Genomic DNA, 12,602 nt, shown 5'->3' with positions numbered 1-12,602 from the left:
CCCTAGGTAACCTAACTTTTCATATAACTGAAGTTTTGCCTTTTAGAACCGTCATAAACAGATTTAGGTGAACATATGCATTTTTAGAATGAATGTTAATAGACACGTAAGAATGAGGATGAAAACTCAAGAAGTAAGCCAGAGCCTTTGTGGAGCAGCTCCTGACGTTAGAGCTTGCTTTTACTAATTTGGCTCTCTCAAAGTTGTAAAATGACAGTGGAACTTCCAGTACAATGTAACATGTCTGCCTTTATCCAGAACTCAAACCTTCACCGGAATGTCTTAACTCACACCAAAAAAGGGGCCACATTATTATTTCACACTTGAGTATCATTTAAAAGAGTAGTTCTGTGACCTTAACCACCAGTCTACAGCTGCCAGTTTTTTCCCTGTGAAGGCCAATTCTGCTATAACATCCTTGCTCTGGCTTTTTGAGATGGGTTCATTCAAAAGTTATTCTGGAAGTCAATGGATGACAAATCTCTGATCAAAACAAAGCACCACACTTTCCTTTAAGCTTGGCTTAAAGGTTTGGCCTAAAACGTTTGAATTCTACACAGATGGTTGCAGGTACTGCATCTTTACCTTATCAGTAGTTTAGAAATTCAGTGTTGCATAATAACTTTTTGTGGTCCTCCAAAAGCTGATGCATTCTTTTTAAATGGAAAGAATAGAAGGCATTGTTAGCAGAGGACTACAGAAAAAATTGTATACTTTAAGTGAATGCAACCAATTTCTTCAGCTGATGCAAACCGTTTAGGGACAAGGCTACCAGACTCCAACTTACCACCTCCAGGTTCCTACTTCAAAACTCCACTAGCATTCTTAGTGTCCTGTGTTCTCACCATTGTCTCAGATTGAGCCTTCCTACTGCCCTGGAGGCCTTGATTTTAACCTTCATTCAGTTTTCCAATTGATTGCCTCCAGGATGTCTTTTATATTTTTAAAAGATCCACATCCCGTTAACTGAGTGAGCAGGTTCTGCAAAGATGAAGGCGTTTTTCTCAAGTTTATACTACAGCTGGGAAGATAAAAAATAACTACAACCGAAAACGCTAAAAAGTTGGCTTAAAGCTCAACATTCAGAAAACTAAAATCATGGCATCTGGTCCCATCACTTCATGGCAAATAGATGGGGAAACAGTGGGAACAGTGACAGACTTTATTTTGGGGGGCTCCAAAATCACTGCAGATGGTGATTGCAGCCATGAAATTAAAAGATGCTTGCTCCGTGGGAGAAAAGCTATGACCAACCTAGACAGCATATTAAAAAGCAGAGACATTACTTTGTCAGCAAAGGTCCATCTAGTCAGGGCTATGGTTTTTTCAGTAATGTATGGATGTGAGAGTTGGACCATAAAGAAAGCTGAGTGCCGAAGAATTGATGCTTTTGAACTGTGGTGGTGGAGAAGACTCTTGAGAGTCCCTTGGACTGCAAGGAGATCCAACCAGTCCATCCTAAAGGAGATCAGTCCTGGATGTTCACTGAAGGACTGATGTTGAAGCTGAAACTCTAATACTTTGGCCACCTGATGCGAAAAGCTGACTCATTTGAAAAGACCCTGATGCTGGGAAGGATTGAGGGCAGGAGAAGGGGACGACAGAGGATGAGATGATTGGATGGCATTACCGACTCGATGGACATCAGTTTGGGTAAACTCCGGGAGATGGACAGGGAAGCCTGGCATGCTGCAGTTTTGCGGTTCATGGGGTCACAAAGAGTTGGATATGACTGAGCGACTGAACTGAAAATGCTAAGCACTTTTAAATGGTTTGGCCTAAACCAGGAGATACAGGAGCATTATCTGAAGATCTAATGTTTCAGAAACTTGAAGGATAAAGAGAAGCTGTCCAAGAGAAGAGGTTGGCTGGTCAGAGGAAAAGCAACATAAGATGCAGCTTGAGGAGCCCAGGGGAGAGGGCAGAAATGAAGTGGCCAAACCAGGTGTTGCTTAGTGAAGACTATCATTAAGGAGAGAATAGCTGATCTTTTATGATCATACCAGCTCCTCCAAGAACAGGGTGGGGTAAGGATGAATGTGGAGAAGTCAGTTCTAAAGAATGATTCCATTGTTTCACACCCCACTCACTAACACTTCAATGTACTGATTCTACCCTACCTCTTCAAAAAGGTTTACTATTGTCGCCAGCAACCTGTCAGATCCAGTGGGCCCATTTTGGTCCTTATCTTAGGCCTATTAGCTGTATGTGGCCCTGCATTGCCTATTTTCTGGCTAAATCTCCTTTTCATGCCAGAGAAAAACTCTCCTAAACTTTTCTAAATGGGTGGCTTTTTTGACCAGTAATTAAGGTGATTTCTTAGAAGGCCAGAGTCTTATGAAACAAGTGACATAGAAACTTGGTCAGAGGGTGGCATGGCATGATTTTAAGGCGCTCACTTTGGTTTCATCTCCTACCTGCTCCTTTCTCCCACCTCTGCCCTGGCCCACTCTTAGAACTTGGTTATCCTGACTCTTCTTGGGACCAATCTCAGGCTCTTCTACATGTTCCCTGAGCAACTGCAACCCCCAGCTGCTGCTGCTGCTGCGTCGCTTCAGTCGTGTCTGACTCTGAGCGATCCCATAGATGGCAGCCCACCAGGCTCCTCCGTCCATGGGATTTTCCAGGCAAGAGTAGTGGAGTGGGGTGCCATTGCCTTCTCTGGCAACCCCCAGTGCAGGCCTCAGTTTACAATTCATCTCTGCAGCTACTTAGTCTTCATGTCTACCCAAGAATGCTCCTTTCAGCTCCACACCAAACTACTTGCCACTTTCACTAGGATGTTTTTCAAAGACAGCTCAACAAGGCATTTTCTGGTGGTCCCATGGTTAGGATTCCATGCTTCCACTGCCAGGGGCCTGAGTTTAATTCCCCATCAGGGAACTATGACCTTGCAAGCTGCACAGCCTGAAAGAAAAAATGACATCTTAACATCTAAAACAATCTTTATCCCTGAACCTTGTCTCCTATTTTGCCTATATAAGCAAATAGCACCACATCTATCTAGTTGCAAAGCCATAAAACCTATGAATCATTACCCTTGATTCCCACAAACTCACCCAAGTCCTGTACCTCTTATCTTTTGATTCCATTCATCTCTGTTCCCTCTGCCACTACCTTAAGACCAACCATCATTTCTTCTCACCTAACAAGCTTCCCTGCCTACAGCATTTTTTAAACTTTATTTTACTTTACAATACTGTATTGGTTTTGCCATACATCAACATGAATCCGCCACATGGTCCAAACCTGAACCCCCCTCATACCATCTCTCCCCATACCATCTCTCTGGGTCATCCCAGTGCACCAGCCCCAAGCATCCTGTATCTCACATCGAACCTAGACTGGCGATTCATTTCTTACATATTACACGTTTCAATGCCATTCTCCCAAATCATCCCACCCTCTCCCTCTCCCTCAGAGTCTTTTTTCTCCCTCATCTGTCTTTTTTGCTGTCTCGCATACAGGGTTATCATTACCATCTTTCTAAATTCCATATATATGTGTTAGTATACTGTATTGCGGAGAAGGCAATGACCCCACTCCAGTACTCTTGCCTGGAAAATCCCATGGATGGAGGAGCCTGGTAGGCTGCAGTCTATGGGGTCGCTAGGAGTTGGACACGACTGAGCGACTTCACTTTTACTTTTCACTTTCATGCATTGGAGAAGGAAATTGCAACCCACTCCAGTGTTCTTGCCTGGAGAATCCCAAGGACGGGGGAGCCTGGTGGGCTGCCATCTCTGGGGTCGCACAAAGTTGGACACGACTGAGGCGACTTAGCAGCAGCAGCATACTGTATTGGTGTTTTTCTTTCTGGCTTACTTCACTCTGTATAGACTCCAGTTCCATCCACCTCATTAGAACTGAATCAAATGTGTTCTTTTTAATGGCTGAGTAATACTCCATTGTGTATATGTACCACAGCTTTCTTAGCCATTCATCTGCTGATGGACATCTAGGTTGCTTCCATGTCCTGGCTATTATAAACAGTGCTGCGATGAACATTGGGGTACACGTCTCTCTTTCAATTCTGGTTTCCTTGGTGTGTATGTCCAGCAGTGGGATTGCTGGGTCATAAGGCAGTTCTATTTATGTTTTTTTAAGGAATCTCCACACTGTTCTCCATAGTGGCTGTACTAGTTTGCATTCCCACCAACAGTGTAAGAGGCTTCCCTTTTCTCCACACCCTCTCCAGCATTTATTGCTTGTAGACTTTTGGATTGCGGCCATTCTGACTGGTGTGAAATGGTACCTCATTGTGGTTTTGATTTGCATTTCTCTGATGAGTGATGTTGAGCATCTTTTCATGTGTTTGTTAGCCATCTGTATGTCTTCTTTGGAGAAATGTCTAGTTCTTCGGCCCATTTTTTGACTGGGTGGTTTATTTTTCTGGAATTGAGCTGCAGGAGTTACTTGTATATTTTTGAGATTAGTTGTTTGTCAGTTGCTTCATTTGCTATTATTTTCTCCCATTCCGAAGGCTGTCTTTTCACCTTGCTCAGCCTTTTGAACCAGTAATCATGAGCAAGCACATCTGATTTGATTGTGCTGTTCACCTGATTCCAACCTTCCAGCAGTATCCACCAACATCAGTCAACAGTCTCCCCTTACTTCCATCTCCTCTCTCCAGTCCCTTATCCTGCTCTATACTTTAGTCAACTGCCACCTTCTCACCTCAGGCCTGTGCCCATCTGTGTCCCTGTCAAGGGACTCAGCTAGTGCCCATCGTTAACCTTTGGGACCTGGATAAGACGGTGACTTTCTCCATAAATCATGTGAGGTGGGTCTCCTACACCAGCACACTGCATTTTCCCCAGGGCATGATAAAGACTTGTTAGTTTTTCTGCATTCTTATGCTCGTTAGATCTGTGAGGGGAGAGGTGGTTTTTCTGCATTCATATGGTGGTTAGATCTGTGAGGGGAGAGGTAGTCTTATTTCCCCCATCATTTTTGTTTTTTTTGGCACCTTGCATGGTAAGGTTTCTAAAAAGTTCCAAAAAAGGCAACTTTCAGCTTTTCTGATTAGAAACCTGCAGCTGAAACTTAGGAACACTCTTTGCTCTTAGGGAGAAGAGCCACTCCTGAAAAAACAGCCTTAGGTGCTCTATAATTAGGCAGAACCCTTGCTCAATAACTTTCATGTACATCTGCAGCTGACCTAAAGTGAAAGTGAAGTCGCTCAGTCATGTCCGACTCTTTGCGACCCCGTGGACTGTAGCCCACCAGGCTCCTCCATCCATGGGATTGTCCAGGCAAGAATACTGTAGTGGGTTGCCATTTCCTTCTCTAGGGGATCTTCCCGACCCAAGGATCGATCCCAGGTCTCCCACATTGCAGGCAGATGCTTTAACTTTTCTGAGCCACCAGGGAAGCAGCTGACCTAACTAGACATCAATTTAAAAATGCTAGCGCACCCTCTTAATCCATGGTTCCTGTTGGCACTGATCCACATTCTTATAGCTTGCCTCAGGCTCTTGGCTATCTGCCAAATCTTGCTGCCTCATTTAGCCTCTTTGCGTTTTGAATTCTTTCTTCTGTTGCCTCTTTTGTACCATTTTTCTTGCTTAAAATGATCAGAAACTACCAGCCACAAACAGCATTTTCCTTCCCAGAAAACTAACCAAATAGAACGCAACAGATACATTCCTTATCTCTTTATAGCTCCTTTCTTTTGTACAGACTACTTTTTTTTTTAAAAGACTTCTGGATTCTGAGATTTCAAGATGTCTACTGGCTGTTCCTGGATAATCAGGAGCTGAGAAAGAGGAGTCAGGAATGTTCTTACTCTACAGTCGGCTCTACTATAGTAGGCAAGATTTATGCAGGTTAGCTGCTTTAAGATATTTCCAGAAATAAAATTTCAATAAGACATCTGCAAGAAAGGTGTCAAATAAGAATTAAGATACTTGAAACTCAGAACCCTTTCAACCGTAAAGAAAATACAAAACTGCTGCTGGTTTTAAGCCAAGCCAAAGGCTCAATGTAACTCCTTCTGCTAAAAATACTGTCTTGTTAATAGCAGGACCAAAGAAAGGAAAAGCCCCCAGATATCACGGCAATATGGGACAGAACAGCAGTGCAGACGGGGGAGGAACTAGCAACAAAGGAAGAAGGCTGGGACCATTGGCACTGGGCACTTGTAGGTACAGGTGAATTTAAGTCAATTTTCAGAGCCAGAGGATGCTGGAAAGGCCCCAGCTGAAAATGTTTCATGGGTTAAACTAAGTAGTGGTAATAAAAAGCAGTATGTCATGTTTAAACCTAATCCTATAATATCACTAGTAAACATGATGTGTTATCTTAAAAACAAAAAAGTGCTAAAGGTAACAGTTAAAAGGATTAAAAACATTCTGACAAAAAAATTTCTGATATATAAGATACTGTGACACACAAAATCACAATCCCTGTGTGACTTAGTATCCCTATATAGCTAGGCTGCTGCTGCTGCTGCTGCTGCTATGTCGCTTCAGTCGTGTCCGACTGTGTGACCCCATAGACGGTCCCCCAAAACCTCCCTTAAGTGTATTTAGCCCAAATCCCATGTGAGTGTTTACTAAATCCCTTGATTTGAAACTTTTAATTTGTTTGAACTGCTCCAATATTAAGAGTAAACACCTTCAATTCTTAACACATATCAACAAAGTGCTATTTTTTCATCCCCAATAGTGCATTTTTTTGTCAAGAAATTTATTAACCTTTACAAACACTATTTTCACTCATTCATAAAAAATGATTTATGATTAAATCTGTAATAAAACCATATAACATTCATCAATGCATTCGATAAGACTAGTTTCATCCATGGAACATAATAAACCACTTTAAAACAGCAGTTTTCATTCACATCATATAAGGCTGTCAAATTAAAAGTATTCCTTATAATGGGTTGTTATCCAAGAAATCCATTTCACTTCACGTTATGTGGTAAGACTGACGGATAGATCCTCTAAGAACAGAATCTGAAAGTAGACTCCACCCTTTTGGTCACCTTTTCAGTCTTTCTCTCAAACAAGTTTCACAACAGGAAAATATTTGTGAGCGGAGAAATCAAATTCAGGAGGAACCTGTGAAAACAAAGTCAATCAATGTATCTTATACATATTTAGACAGTAAACAAAATAAGGGCTTTTAATTTTAGACTTGTGTTTTTAGAAACAAGGAAAAGAAAATGATTTAGCTTATCTCTGCATCTGTGAAGGTCATTAGAAAACATGCTGACCGATGGTTTTCTATTTTTAGAGAATACTTAATGAAGATAGACTTAAATTACAGGAAAAGGTCATGGGTCAGTGATTTCTTTCGGTCCCAGGGTAGCTGCTACTTCTGAGCAATGAAAAGAGTCACTGGTAAAGCAGAGGTGATAAGAAAGAGGGATAACAGAAAAGCAATGAGAACAAACAAATAGAGGTAAGTATTACATAATGCACAGATGCCACCAGAAATGGCTCAGTGGTTGGCCTCTTTCTTCTGCACCAAATGTTGATACAGCACCAATGAAACACCAACCAAGGGAGGCTTACAGAATCTTCCATCTCCCGAGCCATTAAAGTATTCATTTACTGAAGCATTCACTTTTCTAAAGGTGGATGACTTTTTAAATAACTCCCATAAATTGGTTTTCACACATTTTCTTTTGTTACCTGAAGTCATTCAGTAATTTATGTGGAAGGGCAGAGCAAACTTTAGAGATTTTAAGTCAACAAAATCTAAGTTTCAAGGCAAAATGGCAAGCTCCAATTTATTTTCTGCCACTGAATCTCTTTTAGAATCATCTTTATGGGCATTTTGACTTTTTTGTAATATTTATTCATCTTACTAAAAGAAGTTTATAACAACTGAATAACAATATATTTTACCTTTGATTCCTTTTTGTGTCCTCCTGCCAATAACTTCATGACCACAAAGTTGGGTTTGGCAACCTTTAAAATTCTACTGACCTAAATAATAAACAACATTAAGCTATTGAAACAATCAAAACATAAAATTCATAGTCAAAATATATTGATTTATAGATACCAGTAGGAATGTGGCCCAAAATAAGTGTCAGTATTTTATTAAAATGAAACCAATTTCAAAATATGAGTACCACCATGTATCTTTTAGTAACAAAGAACTCTAGTTTACCATCATGAAAACTTGAAAGGACTACTGTATCTTGTTTTCATTAAAACCAAAAAGCATTACATTGTGAAGTCCTGCAAAGCAGTACAACATGTTAGGGGCACAGACTCTAGAATTAAGCTGTCTAGTTTCAAAATCCAGTTTTGCCACTTAATAGCTGTAACACCTCTGCAAGTTTTCTAATCTCTCTGTTCTCAGTTTCTTCATTTGTAAAAATGGGGATACAATTTACCTATCCCAGAAAGATTTGTGAGGACTGAGTTAACACATATTACAATCTGAAACTCACGCCTAGCAGGCAGTAAGCGTCCTTTAACTGGTATTTCTTGACAACCATTTGTCCAAAACGTTTCACCTGAAAATATGAGTAACAATGGAATGGAATACTCACTTCTCTTTAAGAGGGAGCAATGGGCAACTTGAAGAAAAAAAAAATTGCCTACTTCTTACTGACCTCACTTGACACATCACTTCAAGTTCAGGAACTGCTGCCCCTCAGCTCCATATCACATATCCACTCACCTACATGACTACTCCATTTGGGCATCCAAAAGCCATGTCCAAAACTGAGCTCCTGACCTTCCCAGCCTTGCCTCCCCACATGTTCCAGCCTCAGTCTTCCCCTTACAACTCAATCCAACCAGATGGTGCTCAGGTCAAAAACCTCAAAACCATCCTTGACTCCTGTTTTTCTCTAATTTCACCTCCAATCCATCAGTCAATCCCATTGGCTAGACCTTAAAATTTATAGAGAATGCAATCACTTCTGATCCACTGGCACTACCATCTGTCACCTGGATTTATAGCCATGGCCTCTTAACTGGCTCCCTGGCTTCCATCCTTGATTTCACCAGTCTATTTTACCAACACAGTGGCCAGCATGGTGATACTTTAGAACAAAAATCAGACCTGGTCACATTAAAACTCTCCAACAGCTCAAACCTGTGTTCACCTCACTCCAGCACACAGCCCTGGGCTGTTCTTCAGATACTCCAGCAACACTCCTGCCTTTGTACCTCTACACGTGTGGATCCCTCTGCCTAGAAGGCTCCATTCCTGGGTGGTCATATGACTTGCTTCTCTACCTTCCTCCAAGATTTGCTCAGAGGCCAACTTATTTAAAAATGTCTAATCTCTTCCACTTCCATACCTCTGGGAGCATTCACTATCTCTATTCTCAGAAGAAAAATCTCTTTTAAGGTTTTTCTTCATAGTACTTCTGATCTTCTAATAGACCATTTATTTGCTGCCTGCCCCCTGCTGCCCCTAGAAGGGTCCAGATTTCTGTTTGTTTTTTTTCCCCCTGCTGGAATATACCAGAGTACTTAGGACATAATACACACTCGACAATATCTGTATATTCATCATTTCCCACATGTACACAGGTATCTGTAAGGTAAATCCCAAGAAGCAGAATTTCGGGGCCTAGGTACCTGTGATTTTTTGACAGATCGCTAAAATACCTTTCATGGAGGCTGTATCAAGATATACCCCTCAAAATGGTCGGTGTGTTCCTCTCATTTACAGAATAAATACATTTCAATAAACTAGGTTATATAGTAAATTAATGAAACTCATAAGAGGCTGAAACAATATTTTGTATTTTGCAAGTTCTAAGCTCTGTAGAATGATACTCAAAACAGTCTTCAAAACAATAGGCTTTATTTTAAATGGTCAAATAGAATAAGGTTGTTTTTACTTCCTGTGATAACTGACCAGATCATTTTTTAGATTTAAGATTTATATAATTATATTTTAATACAGTAAACTATAGATTAAATTTTTTAAAATTTAATGTTAACATTACTGAGCTGTAGATCAATCTGGGTCTTATTTCTATTCTTCCAGCTTTATGGTTCTATTTCTCTTTGCACTGATTTCTAAATTTACACAAAGGAAATATTTGTATCACTTCTTTCATCATATAATTTTAAGTCTGACAAGGTTAGGTTAACAGTGATTGAAATCCTTAGCAGAAACATCAGTCTTCATTTATTAATACTATAAGGTTCATTTGATAATTAAACTGTTATCCAGTAGTAAGTGATGTACTTCCTGACAAACTTCCTGTAGAATAACTGTGACTGCAGTTTTACCTCATGGTCTGGGTTTGGGATATTTTCCAGTATCATTTTTGCCTGCTGAAAGTGCTTACTAGCTGCCACATACAGTTCTGGAGACTGAGGAGGAGGGCTATATTTATTGAGGTCAGACATTTCCTAAAAAGGAAGAAATATTATTATTTAAAATATGTTTAATGTGAAAAAACTCTAAAATACTTTCTTAAATTAAAGAATTCTACATTGATTATCCATTCACATATGGACACTAAAGCAAACACTCTGCATGTCCTGGTTTTTTCCTATTCAATTTTCAACCTTTATATACCACACTTCATATTATTCTCATATTCAAATAACTGTTAATGTGATGAGTATATCCAACAAAGTCAAATAATATTCATACTATTTAAAATTGCTATTTCATCCCTTTATCTCACTGGTCCAATAAGAGTTTCACTTGACTATTTCAGCAAAATGGCTAGGTACAAATAGCACATCTCCAAGAAGGTCTAAGACTAAATAATTTGCAGTTATTCTAAGGAGCAGGTTCACCTTGAACTGCAGATAGTGCACTGGTGGTGGTGTCATCACACTGTTGAATGGAGCAAATCTGTGCTCGTATCGAACTTGTTCACTATCAAGCTCAAACTTGGGTTTTCGTACTTTGCCATCCATGTCAAAAGCTACCATGGTCTACAGTACAAAGAGAGAGAGAGAAAGATGGTAACAGTACGAAAATGTGAACATCCTCATTAACAGAGAGCAGAAAATAAGAAACAACTATTTATATACAGTTAATCAAAACAAGGCCCAGAAATCAAAAACAGGAAGAGAAAAACTAGCTTTAATGCTCATTTTGATATTCTGCACCATATTTTATATGAAAAATATTCATGTTCTAGTGTCTAATGTTTCAATTTCCCCAGTGAAATTGTGCCAAATGCATATTCTTCTTCTTAAGGCTCTTATAACAGCTTTGAAAACTTCAAGTACAGGCTCCTGAAGAAATAGTAATATATCATTTCTATAAGAAAAGCACTGACCCTGTTTTCCGAACAGAATTCCATGTTCTATTTTATGTATTTTAGTATGTTTCCTCGAGTTACTATCTCCTGAAAATGCCTGCTTTGCTTAAATTAACCCCTTCATTATGGAGCTTGCCCCTTTCCTAACATACTTCTAAAAAACTCTGGAACCCATCTCTTCCAAGAAACCTTTTCTGATCACCAATCAGAAGTAAACTCTTCCCTCTCTTAGTATCCATGCCACATATATGTCATCTGGTCTAACATTAACTAGGCACTTGAGACAAGGATCATATCAGCTTAGACTTGGTATCTCACAATGCACCTAGTTCAAGACATCTGACATATGACAAATGTTCAGTATCTGTTAAACAAATTAATAAAACCAATAGACTTGGATAAAAGGTCATTTTTAAGCAGACAATTAGTAAAAATGAAGGTTAAATTAGAACCTAGAATCACAGGAGAGTTCATTTTAGTTAAATAATAAAATAGCAATGTAGCAACTTACTTTGAACATTCCAGCACACATGTTCTGATATGCCTGGCTCATTGTGATCTCTCGGCTCAATGGGCGAACTATAATTAGAAAGAAAATTATCCAAATTCTTTTCCCTCCTCCTCTTGCATTAATGCAGAAGAAATCTAAATTAAAAAAAAATCTTCTATCTTGTTTACCAAATTAAAATATTAAAAAGTTTGTTCCCACAGGCTAAATTTTATGGCCCAAATCTACAAATAATAAAATAGAGCTAAGGTTAGACAGTAATTGTGTTCCCCAAACCATAAGATTTCAGTATAAATTAACTGTAATTTTTTCTCAAGTCACAATACAGAGACAGTTTCTTATTACAGGAAAGCCATGAGTATAGTCATTTAATGACCCACTCAAACTACTGAAATCAGAAGGGAACACAACGCACTATTTTGTAATGACTATAGTCTATCTGTACCGGCCCATGAGTGATTAATAGGGTAGTCCCCTGGAAACCCTCCTTTCTTCTCATGGTCCTTGGGCAGGGTATGATCATCTTTCTGTTTTACTGTTAATAGCACCACTCCAGATTTCCTTCCTTCCTGAGCTGTCAGCCTTCTGTCAAAAGAGTATCGGAAGTCTCCTGCTGTCTTGTTCCTTATCTTACTCCATGTGGTTACTACTTCTTGTCCTAAGGTCCTTTGACACATGAAATAGGAAAGAAGTAAAAGAAAAGCAAGGAAAGAAACGAAAAGGATTCTACCACTAATACTGTGACTCAGTTTCTACCCCAATATCTTCGAAGAGAAGATGAGTGAGTGAGTGAGTGAAATTTGCTCAGTTGTGTCTGACTCTTTTGAGAGCCCATTAATTGTAGCATGCCAGGCTCTTCTGTCCATGGAATTCTCGGCCAGA

General features: G+C 39.6%; 1 protein-coding gene across 4 annotated transcripts in view; it reads right to left on the bottom strand.

Moving 5' to 3' along the window:
• NAA35 (N(alpha)-acetyltransferase 35, NatC auxiliary subunit) overlaps positions 6,566–12,602 on the bottom strand; it is a 94,601-nt gene continuing 88,564 nt past the window's right edge. For all 4 annotated transcript variants that reach the window (XM_018052441.1, XM_018052442.1, XM_018052444.1 and 1 more), the window contains 5 exons: positions 11,724–11,791; positions 10,740–10,880; positions 10,221–10,343; positions 7,860–7,940; positions 6,566–7,067 (listed from right to left, as the gene is read on the bottom strand). In XM_018052441.1, the coding sequence (XP_017907930.1) occupies positions 7,008–7,067; positions 7,860–7,940; positions 10,221–10,343; positions 10,740–10,880; positions 11,724–11,791 (473 nt within the window). In that variant the 3' untranslated portion in view covers positions 6,566–7,007. The remainder of the gene's footprint in view (positions 7,068–7,859; positions 7,941–10,220; positions 10,344–10,739; positions 10,881–11,723; positions 11,792–12,602) is intronic.

The sequence above is a fragment of the Capra hircus genome, chromosome 8 (assembly GCF_001704415.2).
Source record: "Capra hircus breed San Clemente chromosome 8, ASM170441v1, whole genome shotgun sequence".
NCBI classification, from domain to species: domain Eukaryota; kingdom Metazoa; phylum Chordata; class Mammalia; order Artiodactyla; family Bovidae; genus Capra; species Capra hircus.
This window is presented reverse-complemented; position numbering and strand designations above follow the sequence as displayed.